The 15,423-nt window shown below is 41.0% G+C and overlaps 1 protein-coding gene across 1 annotated transcript in view; it reads right to left on the bottom strand.

Moving 5' to 3' along the window:
- The window catches only part of LOC138965459 (uncharacterized), a 34,467-nt gene extending 20,160 nt beyond the window's left edge, over window positions 1-14,307 (bottom strand). The window contains exons 1-3 of the mRNA XM_070337615.1: window positions 14,137-14,307; window positions 13,403-13,822; window positions 12,471-12,690 (exon numbers count right to left, since the gene is read on the bottom strand). Of these exons, the coding sequence (XP_070193716.1) occupies window positions 12,471-12,690; window positions 13,403-13,615 (433 nt within the window). The 5' untranslated portion in view covers window positions 13,616-13,822; window positions 14,137-14,307. The remainder of the gene's footprint in view (window positions 1-12,470; window positions 12,691-13,402; window positions 13,823-14,136) is intronic.
- Between the last annotated feature and the right edge of the window lie 1,116 nt (window positions 14,308-15,423).

Genomic DNA, 15,423 nt, shown 5'->3' with positions numbered 1-15,423 from the left:
ACAAAAGAACACAATAACGAAGAGAGTATAAAAGATCATATTAAAAGGCCTATTAATTTTGTGTGTCGTATTAATGTATAATACTGTACAAGCAGGGCCGGACCCAGGGGGGGGTTCCAGGGGTTCCGGAACCCCACCCCTGGAAAAAGCATGTACCTTGCTTTGACTTTTACTAGTTTTAGCACCAAAACAATGCTGCTCTTAACCCTCAAAACAAGGCCCAGAATGCACCAGATTGCACAGATTTTAACCGTTTTTCAAAAATTTTCCGGGGGAGCATGCCCCCGGACCCCCTGATTTGCCCCCCAAAAAAGGAGGAACCCCCCCCCCCCCTTACAACTCATTTGGTCCGGCCCTGTACAAGCGAATAAAATGGATAGAAGCAAGTGAATACAAATCTCGTGATCACAAATCTCGAAAGAGAACATGATAAAGCATGGCGGACAGGTAGCTCCGCTCTGCTGCTCGTGGCTGTGAATTTTGTGAAATCTACATGTGCTACTGTAGATGAATGGAGCTGTGTACTGGTGTGTAGATGATTAATGGACTGTGCAACGCAGTAAGTCATACAAATGCAAGTACTGTGTTCTTCTTCCTTGAAATGACAGGTTTTCTCTAAATCCTATTCATTCATGTACAGTGATTGTAAGGTCAACCGGTGGTTCTATTTTTAGATTCACGTGAATACCATGAGTAACTTCTGCCAGCTGTGAAGCGATACCTTGGATTGACTTGGCTTTGGCTTTGGCCTTGATCTTGAACTTGAACTTGACCTAGTCAGACGTCACCCCTGTTGTGTGTGTTCCCCGTGGTTTTCCCGTGGAATTGAACCGGTGTACGTCTGTGTCTGTCTAAACGGCCCACGTGTGACCTACTTGAAACGTTTTTGTTTACAAATGAGACTGTGCCAAAAGTCTCAAATACGCAGTGTTGACCTGCACTCTCGTTTTTGTGACCGAGACCTCGGCTCCTTGTCGTGTCCATGTCTACCTCCACTGGGAGAGACGCCAAAAGGCCTGCATCGTCGCCTCTAACCCAGGAAGACAACGAGTCCAAGAACCAGCGGACGGATGGGAGCTTCCTCGAAGACCCTGAAGAAACCATTATCTCGGCTAACGATCCAGGTTTCATGAGTAAAACAATCATTGACACCATGCCTACCTCGTCCTCGTCCATAGAAGATCTGAAGCAGGCCCTAAGTGATCCACACTTAATCGAAGTACTTGCCAAAGCCGTCGCGAGCCGCGTCACGCAGGAGCTCCGCCTCGAGATCTCTGGCCTGAAGAAGGCGATCGAGGCCAAAGACCAGCAGATCGAAGACCTGAAAGAGCAGCTCGACGGCTTTGAGCAGTACACAAGGCGGAACAGTTTGAGAATTGGGCCGGTGCCAGAAAGCATTGGAGAAAACACTGACGAAATAGTTAAGCAACTCGCAAAGGCTGTTGGTGTGGATCTCTGCGACGGCGATATAGATAGGTCTCACAGGGTAGGCCGCAAGCCAACCGGTGGCGAACAATACACACGATCCATTATCGTGAAGATGGCAACTCACCGGAAAAAAGAGCAACTCATGCGATCGAGGAAAAACCTGAAGAATGCCGATGTCACCAAACTGTTCACGAACCTGGAATGGCCGGCCCTAAAGAGAGGAGACTCAGCGGGACCCCAGCGACACCCCAACATATTCGTCAATGAGGATCTGACGAAGACAAGGGCTGGTATCGCCGGTAGGGCCAGGAAGCTCAAGCGAGAGGGCAGACTTGAAGACACCTGGACTCGCGATGGCATGATCTTTGTTAAGAAAAGAGGCAGTGTCACCAAGCTCACCACCATGCGTGAACTGGAAGTATTTTGCAACTGACATATTTTCTGTCTCCACACCTGTGTGTTTTGGATACCTGTGCAAACTGACTCCAACCTGAGATAACACCGAACGTCATAACCTAAAAGTACCCATCGCCGCCTGTGTGTCTGTGTGTGTGTGTGTGTGTGTGTGTGTGTGTGTGTGCGTATGTGTGTGTGTGTGTGTGTGTGCGTGTGTGTTTATGTGTAGTACAGAGTATGTTTGTGAATGAACCTGCTATTGCTGAGTGTGTATGTGTGTCTGTCTGTCTGTCTGTCTGTTTGTCTGTGTGTGTGTGTGTGGGGGGGGGGGGGGGGGGGTGTTATAAATGAAACCAGCGTAATGCGTCGAGTGTTTTGCTGTGTGCGAGCATTATTTTGACACTTGCATGCTTGAATATTTTTCTGATCTTTGTTCCACGACTCTGCTGCCTTACCTTGAAGACGTGTGTGTGTGTGTGTGTGTATGTGTGTGTGTGTGTGTGTGTGTGTGTGTGTGTGTGTGTGTGTGTGTGTGTGTATGTGTGTGTGTGTGTGTGTGTTTTCGGTAGGTGTACTTGTGTGGATGTATAAGTGTATTGATGGGTCACGACCAAACTACGCGACATCGACTTACATGTAAAACTGCTCCGTGTGCTGGATGCTTGAAACGTTATTTCTTAGTAAGTGTTGTTCTTGTTGTTGCTTCAAATGACTAAAAACAGTTGTTTTCTTTCCTCGTCATTTGTTTCATGTTGTATACACTCAGGACCATTTCATCTCCGTTCATTTTGTCAACTTTTTTCCGACAGCCGCGTCAGCGATTTTGACTAGGACCATGTCAAAATTGTGTCATGTTCATTCATTTTGTTTTCCTACTTTGTATAAAAACGTTTATGACCTCTTTGTTTACCTGCTTTTCGCTATAGCTTTCCCCTGTTTTTCGCTCCTTAACCACTGTTATTCCCTTTTAGAGAGAGAGACCCGTTCACTGATGCTTGTCCCATGCCTAGCTACCGATGCCCAGCCCTGGTTCTTCTTCTTCAAAGAAGTTGTAACCTAAATTTTGAATGCCTTTAGACATCGTTAATTTCAGATCCAGGGTTGGTTGTTTTTACGCAATATCGGCCAGGTGCTCGCAAAAATTGTTTTTTCTTGATCTTGACACCGTCCTGGTATATATGTTTTTAGTTTTTCACGGACAAAATGGTTTTCGAACAGCTCTCTTCATCTTTTTCCATGCACATTTCTTGTGTGTGTACTACGAGAAAAATATTGAATGTTTCAACTCCACACCCTTAAACCCCATACTCGACTCCAAATCGCAACCTTCCTATTTTAGTCAACCAATTGGAAGTAAGCGTTACGGGCATATGCTTTGGAACATTATATTCGTGCATAGTTTTGTGACACATGTTTTTGTCATTTTGCTGATGGTTTTATTGTCAGGAGATGTCCACCCAAACCCAGGCCCGCCTGGTAGAGAGCATGTTAAAGATACCTCTATTTTGCATATAAATGTACGTAGTTTGCGAAACAAGATTGATATTTTACAATGTGAAGTTAAAGAGCACGATATTGTGACTTTGTCAGAAACTTGGTTGTGTGACTCGATATCAAACGACAGTTTATGCCTCAAAGGATTTCATCCCCCAGTGCGTCTTGATAGGCCAGATGGATATGGAGGGGTAGCTGTTTATGTGAAAAACGATTTTATTTGCAAACCAAGGCCTGATTTGCTAATTCCAGGCCTTGAAGCAGTCTGGGTAGAAACTAAATTATTGCAAGAAACTGTGCTGGTTGGTTCATTTTACCGACCACCAGACTCTCGGATTGATTATTGGCACTTGGTTGACGAATCTGTAAAGCAAGTAATGAGAACACCACATAAATTTCTAATTCTTGGAGACTTTAACGAAGATTTTTTGAATAATCCATCTCCCCACTTTCTTAATTTAATACAAAAAAACAATCTGCACCAGCTCGTTACTGAACCCACACGTATTACAGAAACTAAATCCTCATGCATCGATCTGATCCTGACCACGAGTATAAACTTAATCAGTGAAGTTGTAGTGTTACCCCCCATTTGTAGTGACCATTCTGTGCCATGTGTAAAATTAACGTCACAGAGACTAAAGAAAGGTCAGTTCAAAAGGACTATATATAATTATGCCAAGCTAGATGTTGATACATTTTTGTTTGAATTGAACAAAATTGATCTTTTGAACACAGTTTTAAATGCGTCCATTGACGAAGCTGCTGCCTTGTTTTCTGAACATTTATTCCGTGTTGCAAAAACATGTATGCCTGTTAAGATAATAACAGTACGTGAAGATGATGCCCCATGGATGACTGAACATATTTTACAATTACGAAACGCAAAAAATTGTATACATCAAGTTGCTAAGCGCTTAAATACACCTGAGCAGTGGGCATTATTCCGCCTAACTAGAAATCAGTATACAGATGAAATTCGTAAAAGAAAAAGAGATTATTTTCTAGAACTTGATGAGAGGATAAATTGTAAACAGAACTTCGGAAGCAAAAATTGGTGGCAACTTGTTAATTCCTTCTTGAAGAAAAAAGGTGTTGCATGTAACGAAATTCCACCGCTAGAAGATAATGGAAAAATTATTGATAACATTTGTGAAAAAACGATTTTGTTTAATAATTATTTTGAAAGCCAGTCTAAAGTTGAAAATCCAGACGATCCCCTGCCCGAGGCAAATTGGTGTAATACATCTTTATCGACTTTTGAATTAACAGAAGCTGAAGTTGTCCAAGTGTTAAGGAATTTAAATTTATCCAAGGCCGTGGGCCCTGACGGAATACATAATAAATTGCTTGTAGATGGATTACCTGTTATCGTTCCACCGCTTACAGTTCTCTTTAACAGATCCTTGTCTGAGGGTGTTTTTCCAGTTGTCTGGAAAACTGCTCACATTACGCCCATTTTTAAGAAAGGCGATAGGAGTGCTTGTTCCAACTACCGTCCAATCTCTCTGCTGAGTTGTATTGGGAAGGTGCTTGAAAAATGTATACAAATCCGTGTGTTTGGTTATTTGAAAAATTATGATTTGATTACACACTGCCAATCTGGTTTTATTGCTGGTGATTCGACTGTTTATCAACTATTGAGTATATATGATGATTTTTGTGTTGCACTTGATAAAAACGTTATGTCACAGGCAATATTTTTTGATGTATCCAAAGCTTTTGATAAAGTCTGGCATCGCGGTCTGCTCCACAAGCTTGAGGCGATAGGTATAAGAGGTCCCTTGCTTGTTTGGTTTGAACATTACTTGAGCGATCGCAGACAAGCAGTAGTATTGAAAGGAACCAAATCAAGTTATGCTACCCCTTCTGCTGGTGTCCCTCAGGGTTCTGTCTTAGGACCTCTTTTATTTCTCATTTATATTAACGATATTGGTGTTGGTCTTGAATCAGTGTTGAAACTCTTTGCAGACGATACGAGTATGTACTTAAGTTTAGATAACGATGATGTACGAGCAGAGATTTTGAATTCTGATTTGGATAAAATTCGCACATGGGCTTCTAAATGGAAAGTCACTTTTAATTGTCAAAAGACAGAATTGTTGGACATTTGTAGGCAACAAAATGTTTTACTTCCACCATTGTATTTCGAAGATGCACACTTAGTTGATGTTGAAAATCACAAGCACCTTGGCGTCATTCTACAAGGTAATTGTAAATGGGATTCCCACATAAAAAGTCTAATTGCTAAATGTAGAAAGTCAATTGCGTGTTTTGGTTTATTCAAGCATCGTTTAAACAGAAAATCACTTGAAGTTATATATAAATCCTTTATGTTACCATTGTTTGATTATGCGGACGTTATCTGGGATAACTGTACACAGTGTTTGGCAGACGAGTTGGAGACATTGCATCTCGATGCAATCCGAATCATTGTAGGTGCAGTACGTGGCACAAGCCACCAAAAACTGTATAACGAATCGGGTTTTGTGCCCCTGAAAGAAAGGCGACGTCGTCATAAACTTTTGCTGTATTATAAAATTGTAAATCGTTTAACCCCAGAATATTTATATTCCAAACTGCCGGTCCTGGTTTCCGATGTAAATCCTTACCACAGACGACGCCCTCTTGAACGTAAGTTTCCATTGTGCAGAAGTGAGTTATATAAATCTTCATTTTTTCCTTCAACGACAGCTTTGTGGAATAATCTTCCAGAAAATATACAACAAACGCAGTCAGTTGGTGAATTTAAAAGGTATTTGACCGATGGAGATGTTGTTGTTCCACCGTATTATTATTTAGGCAACCGCCAGGGACAGGTACTTCACAGCAGGTTGAGATTAAACATGAGCGATTTGCAACAAGACTTAGTTAACCGACACCTCTCTGATAATCTAGAATGTACGTGTGGAGCATGCCCGGAAGATTCTGAACATTTCTTATTACACTGTCCAAAATTTAAAGAACATAGAACCATTTTATTCAATAGTCTGCCAACACACGTTCTGGACTGCAAAACACTCTTGTTTGGAAATACTGATTTAACTATATCTTTGAACACGAAAATATTCTCTGTTGTACAAGACTATGTTATGTTAACTAATCGCTTCGGCTGATATTATATTAACTGTGCAATTGATGTAGCCAGGCATTCTCTCCCTCCATCTCTCTCTCTCCCTCTCCCTCTCTCTCTCTCTCTCTCTCTCTCTCTCTCTCTCTCTCTCTCTCTCTCTCTCTCTCTCTCTCTCTCTCTCTCTTTACCCTATTTGTATAAAATATAATTAAAGATTATCAAGATAAGTGTTGAAGCTATCACTTGTTCGCCATGTTTTGCTATCTGAATGTGTATTGATTATAAGTTCAAGAACGTGTCCATAAGCAATCTGCTTGTTAACGTTCTCAATGTTGTTATTGTTTGAAACGTGTGTATGAGAATTTGAATAAACACGCTTAAACCATCACTGACACAAAACCTAACCCCTCGCTGATACGAACTGGCTCATCCACCCTATAATTTGCATCCAAAAGAATGTCGCCCTGACCTGTCATTTGCAACGCATGCCACATATTACCTCAAGCAGTTTTGGCAAAGCAGTCAGGTTGGGTTATACACAGGGAAATACAGTGAAACCTCTGTTTACAGACAATCCTCTTTGAGACTCCCATCGGCGCAAGATTTAGTTTCCCAAAGATTTGGTTTAGAAAACGTCTGAAATGTACCTCAAGTTTAAGATTACCTCCTTTATGAGACCTATTTTTCCTATTTTTGTGTGGAGGCTTTAAGAAAGGGGTTGCACTGTGCGAGGGCGTTATCTTACTCTCATAAATAGCCTTGTCTTGGGACCGTAAACTTACCTAGACATTATGACACCCAATTTTCTTTTGAGTTCGCGGGTCATAATTTGTTGGTTTTTTTATTTTGTAATTTTTAAATTTTTTTTGCTGAACCAGGGTATAATATGGTAACTCATAAATATACCTGTCGTGAGACTGCAAATGACCTTAATGTAAGACTTCCTCTGTTGTGAGACCTCATTTTCTTAGAGTGTTGGAGGTCGTCAAAGACCAATTTCACTGCACAAGAGTATCACATCGTTTCTCATGGGACTCGAAATTTACCTTCAGTATAAAACTCCCAACTTGTTCGCAGATCTCTTCAGATCCTTAAAAAGAGAGAGAAGTACGAAATAGATAGACTGCTTACGTTCCAAAAACAAAAAATGGAAAAACAAGAAAGTTCAAAAATACAAAAAATAAGAATGGTGAGTTATTGGATCGTTTAATTTTTTATTTTTTTTTACAAAACAAAACGTTACATTTACAGTACGCCGACCCAGTGCTCTTTTAAGTAGACAGTTATAACCTATAACCTACCATTCTTGCTTTTTACATTTAGTCAAGTTTTGACTAAATGTTTTAACATTGAGGGGAAATCGAGACGAGGGTCGTGGTGTATGTGTGTATGTGTGTGTGTGCGTGCGTGTGTGTGTGTGTGTGTGTAGAGCGATTCAGACTAAACTACAGGACCGATCTTTATGAAATTTGACATGAGAGTTCCTGGGTATGAAATCTCGGAACGTTTTTTTCATTTTTTTGATAAATGTCTTTGATGACGTCATATCCGGCTTTTCGTGAAAGTTGAGGCGGCACTGTCACGCCCTCATTTTTCAACCAAATTGGTTGAAATTTTGGTCAAGTACTCTTCGACGAAGCCCGGGGTTCGGTATTGCATTTCAGCTTGGTGGCTTAAAAATTAATTAATGACTTTGGTCATTAAAAATCTGAAAATTGTAAAAAAAAATAAAAAATTATAAAACGATCCAAATTTACGTTTATCTTATTCTCCATCATTTGCTGATTCCAAAAACATATAAATATGTTATATTCGGATTAAAAACAAGCTCTGAAAATTAAATATATAAAAATTATTATCAAATTTTTTTTTTCGAAATCAATTTAAAAACACTTTCATCTTATTCCTTGTCGGTTCCTGATTCCAAAAATATATAGATATGATATGTTTGGATTAAAAACACGCTCAGAAAGTTAAAACGAAGAGAGGTACAGAAAAGCGTGCTATGCAGCATAGCGTAACCACTACCCCGCTCTTCTTGTCAATTTCACTGCCTATGCCGTGAGCGGTGGACCACGAGTATACGGTCTTGCTGCGTTGCATTGCGTTCAGTTTCATTCTGTGAGTTCGACAGCTACTTGACTAAATATTGTATTTTCGCCTTACGCGACTTGTTACATTTAGTCAAGTTTTGACTAAATGTTTTAACATTGAGGGGAAATCGAGACGAGGGTCGTGGTGTATGTGTGTATGTGTGTGTGTGTGTGGGTGTGTGTGTAGAGCGATTCAGAGTAATCACTCAATCACCAAGCAATCACTCAAAACTTGACTAAATGTAAAAACGAAACATTCACAAGAACTTCAATCAGCCTTTAAAGCGGAAAAGTAAGATGAATAGCAGCAAAACAGCGATTAAACGATTCTGTGATTTATTACATTTAGTCAAGTTTTGACTAAATGTTTTAACATAGAGGGGGAATTGAGACGAGGGTCGTGGTGTGTGTGTGTGTGTGTGTGTGTGTGTGTGTGTGTGTGTGTGTGTGTGTGTGTGTGTGTGTGTGTGTGTCTGTCTGTCTGTCTGTCTGTGCGTGTGTGTGTGTAGAGCGATTCAGAGTAAACTACTGGACCGATCTTTATGAAATTTTACATGAGAGTTCCTGGGTATGATATCCCCAGAAATTTTTTTCTTTTTTTCGATAAATGTCTTTTATGACGTCATATCCGGCTTTTTGTAAAAGTTGAGGCGGCACTGTCACACCTTCATTTTTCAATCAAATTGATTGAAATTTTGGCCAAGCAATCTTCGACGAAGGCCGGACTTCGGTATTGCATTTCAGCATGTAGGCTTAACAATTAATTAATGACTTTGGTCATTAAAAATCTGAAAATTGTAATTAAAATTATTTTTTTTATAAAATGATCTAAAATTACTTTTATTTTATTCTTTATCATGTTCTGATTCCAAAAACATATAAATATGTTATGTTATAAACAAGCTCTAAAAATTAAAAATATAAAAATTATGATTAAAGTTAAATTTCCGAAATCGTTTTAAAAACAATTTCATCTTATTCCTTATCGGTTCCTGATTCCAAAAACATATAGATATGATATGTTTGGATTAAAAACACGCTCAGAAAGTTAAAACGAAGAGAGGTACAGTAAAGCGTGCTATGCAGCGCAGTGCAACCGCTACCGCGCTAAACAGGCTCGTCAGTTTCACTGCCTTTTGCACTAGCGGCGGACTACGGTCATTGTGAAAAAATGCAGTGCGTTCAGTTTCATTCTGTGAGTTCCACAGCTTGACTAAATGTAGTAATTTTGCCTTACGCGACTTGTTTTTGAATGTTCTCTCACTCAAAATAAATCAGGCAAAATTTAAAAGAAATTTAAAAAAATTGCACAAGGGTGCGGGATGCATATACGGCTTCTCATAACAATCCTTGTCGCGGGACCCTACTCAAAGTAATGTTGGACACCTGCTACTTAGAAATCCTTTTTATTGCCACTTGACAACTATGAACCTGCCCTGAAGATGACGTCCCGATTCGCCCCTTCCTATCTTGCCCCTTCCTACCTCGCCCCCTCCCATCTCGCTCCAAATTATCTTAGGTTTTATCAACGAGGCGATTCGCCCCCGCTCGTAAAAATCCGTCTCTGTTTTTCACACACACACATACACACACACACACCTACACACACACACACACACACACGCACACGCACACACAATGAAAATTACATTTGCACAGAGAGTTTGTGGCTTTGTGTATCCAGGTTTCCCAATTGCTTCGTTTCCGGCCGATTTATGTGGAGTACGTGATGCGCACAACAAATATTGGCGGTCTAGAAGTGTCGTCTGCGCAATGATCGCGGCGGCTTTCTTGACCGCCAAGGACGACCACACACGTTGTTAGACGTCATTCGTTAGACCTCAAATTTCTCGTTGCCACACACATACACACAGACATAACTACTCGGGTAAACGTGTCATATTGTATAACTTGTTCTGCGCGAGAAACTTCAAAAGTCAACTTCATCGCACGGAATACACGGGGGCGAGATGCCACTGCTTGCGGGGTTGAGTTGACATCCTTGACAGATTGAAAGCGAGTAGAGCGTCAAGTCGGCTACTACCTCGTCAAAAAAACTGATCACATTTCCAAAAATATCAAAATTATTATGACTCCCGCTGTGTCTTTTGTTGTTGAGATCCTCGCCTGGCGATAATGTGGGTATAAACATGCACGCAATCAGGCAATACAGTGTTATTTTACGCCTACACTGTAAACAATGTCGATGCAAATGATAAGCGTGAGATCCGGGTGGTTGTTTTATTATAACTCATTGACTCAGTTCGAGTCCGGTTTGTTTTCTGTCCCCATCAAAAAACGTACGGTGTGATAAAATATACGCCTATCTATGGAAAGAGAACCCGTTTTGGTAGAGGATGTCCCGCAACAAGAACGGATCTTTCACCTTCCAAAGTGGAATATGATGTTTAAACACTCAAATCTTCAACAGACTCTTTAATCTTCCTGAACATGTCATTGCAGAAGAAAGAATTTTACCGACTCAATGTTATGGCTCTTTTCCATCACACAGGTTTGCATTGATTGTTCTCCCAATTAAAAAGAAAAGCTCAGTTCTCAGTCAATCCTACAGACAAAAAAACAACGACAGAAATATAGTTCTGCTGCCCAATAATTGCCCTCTCTCTCCCCGAGCATTTAACCCCCCCGCCCCCCACCCACCCCCAATCCCTATTCCTTCAGCCTCAACCCTCCATATCATCCATCGGGGAGGGGGGGGCGATGGGAGGGGGGGGGGCTGGACATGTAGCACTTCTCACATGGAATAGAGCGTCCTTTACTTGGATACCAACATGATCTAGTCTTCATGATCTAGTCTACATGCTCTAGTCTACATGATCTAGTCTACATGATCTAGTCTACATGCTCTAGTCTACATGATCTAGTCTACATGCTCTAGTCTACATGATCTAGTCTACATGATCTAGTCTACATGATCTAGTCTACATGATCTAGTCTACATGATCTAGTCTACATGCTCTAGTCTGCATGCTGTACACAGCGAGAATATTGTTGCAGAATTAACTCAGCTGATTGACATAAGTATCACTTATCACTGTTCTTATCACTTATCACTTATCACTTATCACTTATCACTGTTCTTATCACTTATCACTTATCACTGTACTTATCACTTATCACTTATCACTTATCACTTATCACTTATCACTGTACTTATCACTTATCACTGTTCTTATCACTTATCACTTATCACTTATCACTGTTCTTATCACTTATCACTTATCACTTATCACTGTACTTATCACTTATCACTTATCACTTATCACTTATCACTTATCACTTATCACTGTACTTATCACTTATCACTTATCACTTATCACTTATCACTTATCACTGTTCTTATCACTTATCACTTATCACTTCAACAAAACCAACCCCACTCTGCACAGGACGCAGCCAGGCTGTGTTTGTTTCATCACGTGTTAGTGTTTAAGGAGGCTCGTATCCCGTGTACACTGAAGGGTGCTCTAAACGAGGTGCAACTGAATTGCTGTCGCCTCAACTTATTTTTCATAAACGAATGCTGTTCAATAATTCTAAACTGTCATTATGTACACTGGTATGGATTGACCTTGACCGTAAATAGCTGGGACCACTGAATAATACAAGCGCTACAATCTTGCCGAGAATGCCTCAAACGATGCATACGTTACTGTCGCCTGTCACGCACCATAGCAAAGTATACAGGAAGATAAGCTCTTGTGACGAACCTCAGGATCGGTGCTAGTTCATTTTTCGTCACATTTGATGTCGCAATTGCACCTTATTGCTGAGAATAGGTGTTATAAGTTTAAAGATGCTCTTATTCCGCGTAAAAGCATTAAAGTTGAAGGATGCTCTTGTCCAATGAAAAATCCCAAACGGATATGTGGTGGTGAATGCGATCGTATACAAAAGAAGAAATGTACCTATGTTCAAACTCGTGCGCGTAGTGATACCTCAAAGAAACAAGAACAGTAACATACCTGCCACAATCACGGAACATTGCGCAGACCGCAGACATTTTTGCCTCGTTTCGATCTGCTTCTCAATGTCGGTGCTGTCGTCACTTCCGCCGGAATCCATCAGTACGTGCCTGAGAGTAGGGTCAAGGTCTTTCATGGCTTCACGCACTTTGTCAAAAAGTTCATTGAGAGTGTGGCATATTGTGTCCAACGGTTTGCTGTGTTTGTCTCCGAACTCATGCTGCAACAGACGGTTTACAATTTTTTTGTAAAGAAAGGATTTGTTTCTTCTCTGACGAAATTTAAACCCTCCACCACGAAATGAGTCGCATGTCACCTCGCGCGGTTCTGCGCTAGGCTTAATATAAGTCCGGGGAGTGTCTGGTAACAGTGTGAGGGTCACCTTAGTCACAGGCTTATAACTCAAACAGTTTTCGCTCTTTTCTAAAACGGTTTTCACCACTGGATAGAGCATAAACAACTCTTTAGGAAAATGTAAAAATATGAAAATCATGCAAAGGTGACATGCGACTCATGCCGTGGTGGAGGGTCACTGTTGTGACATGCGACTCATGGCGTGGTGGAGGGTCACTGTTGTGACATGCGACTCATGCCGTGGTGGAGGGTCACATTATATACCAGCGGTCTTTGAAGCAGACAGACAAACACGTATGAAACAGATAATGAACTTACCTTCAGATCGTTACTTCGCCGGCATTTCGCGAGCGAGTAGCCACATATTGAATAAGGTTTTTGTGATACTGTATTAAGATTGTAAAATAAGACATCTCCGTTTGTAATCGCCTAATGTCTCATTAAAAAGAAGCTGATTCCAACCCCCCAATAAAACCTGACTAAATGTTAAAAAAAAGAGAGAGAAAAAAAGAAAAAGAACACACACACAAAAAACAGACAGTTTAGCTAGATCGAGAGACAATAAAACAATGGCCAACCTGAATGTCGAAGTGAGTTTCCATCTTCACTCGATGATTCAAAATAATCCGTTCCCGCCATTGATGAAGGTTTTTACAACCAGTCAACGAAACATCGACTTTTCTAGCATGGCCGAACAACTGGCCTGCCTCCATTTTCATCACCTCTTCGATAAATTTGTCAGGATTTAAAATACCATCTTTTTCCATGCTTGTTGAACCAGTTCGAGCCATGTACAGACACTTTAATCCCGAATTGCTCTTTTGTTCAAAGAGGTGCGAAGCGTCTTCCTTGTTAGGCGGCCGAGACTCTTATGCCGTGATCGTGTCAGTACTCGTTGAGCGAAGGAGTCAGATGACCGAGACGAGAGTTTCTCGGAATAATGTTGTATTGTGTAGATCGGAGAAGCCTCCACTCATGGCTGATGCACTAACATCCGGCTGAAAGAGAACATATTTATTTTTAAAATGTTTCTTCGTTGTAACATGAAGTGTAAGTTTGTCCTTTCACAAACCGATACAAATTTAATGCTTAATTCAAACTCCACAGATTTTTGTTTCAAGATGGAAACAACACAAAATGACAAAAAAAAGTTAAAGTCCATAAACACAAAGTTACAAACTTCTCCCAAAAAAGTAGTCTAACAACCTTGCATGCACTAGCGATTTGCCATTACTAGAAAGCGACAAAGACTGAATAAAAAGATTAAGTCAGTTTCACTGAGTAAAACTATAGTCGTTACTGATCTGCTCACTGGTTATCAAGTTCCTCTGACTGAAAAAGATCACTTAATCCACCCAGCTGCGATCACAAAGCTCCATTGTAAGTTAATCTGAAACGACATAATATTATATAGTCCTTTCCACGTGTGCGCATGTGCTGCGAGAGGTGTGGACGAGGAAGTGACCTAGAGGAGGACGACTTAGCGTTATAAATTCAAACATCTACTCAAAGAGGTATTAAAATCGCAGAGTGATATATAATCATGGGGTGATACGAGAAAACATAATTATACCACTCCTGTCCTCGAGCCTATGTGAACCGGCTTTCCGGACCTCTGTTCTGATTGGCTGTTGTTAATATAGCTGTTGCATGTGCGGTGGATTTCCCTCACTTCAGAATAATTATGTGCTACGCCCCAGCATAGACCAAATGGTCTTTGGCCCCAGTTGCCGCCTTCTCGATGATGACTGATTTTGAAAGTCTTTCAGCGTGGCAAATTCTTGCTGTGATGGGTCAGTGACTACATGCATAAGAAAACAGAAAAGGGTGTGTGTGTGTTTCATCTGTTTTCCGTTCCCCACGTGTCACTCTATTTATGAACACCCCCCCCCCCACCTCTCTCTCTCTCTCTCTCTCTTGGATACACACTCTCTCTCTGCCTTCACTCATCCATCTTCCAATCCCTCCCTCTTTCTCCCTCTCTTTTTCTTCTCTCTCCCTCTCTCTCTTTCTCTCTCTCAGCCTCTTTTTGGCTCACGTAAGTGTAGCCTATGCGATGATAAACTTTGTCTGTCTGTGCGTGCGTGCGTGCGTGCGTGCGTGCGTGCGTGCGTGCGTGCGTGTGTGTGTGATAGAAACTTTAACATTTCCGAGTCTATGGATAAAGCTCGCATAAGAAGATTACGTCTCGGTCAAAAGTGTTTGACGTGTGTGATAGAACCTATTTGAAGACGTCACATTATGACGTAAGAGGGTTATACGTCACGCAAAGGAATTACTGAAAGTCTCGGTAATTCTTATTGTGAGCGGGCCGAGACTAATTGGCAGATCCAGGGTCTCGCTTTCTTGCACAGTTTCACCTATGCTTACTGTGTGTGTGTGTGTGTGTTTGTGTGTGTGTGTGTGTGTGTGTGTGTGTGTGTGTGTGTGTGTGTGTGTGTGTGTGTGTGTGTGTGACGGAGTGATTGAGTTTGTGTTACTGTTTGTCGATTTCTTACGTGAGCCTTGAAGGCTTCGTCTCTTTTTCTTTTTCTTCTCTCTCTCTCTCTCTTTAAGTCTCTCTCTCTCTTTTTCTCTCCCTCTCTTTTTCTCTCCCTCT

The sequence above is a fragment of the Littorina saxatilis genome, linkage group LG4 (genome assembly GCF_037325665.1).
Source record: "Littorina saxatilis isolate snail1 linkage group LG4, US_GU_Lsax_2.0, whole genome shotgun sequence".
In the NCBI taxonomy this organism is placed as follows: Eukaryota; Metazoa; Mollusca; class Gastropoda; order Littorinimorpha; family Littorinidae; genus Littorina; species Littorina saxatilis.
The sequence above is the reverse complement of the archived record's forward strand: the minus strand, read 5'-3'. Positions and strand labels throughout refer to the sequence as shown.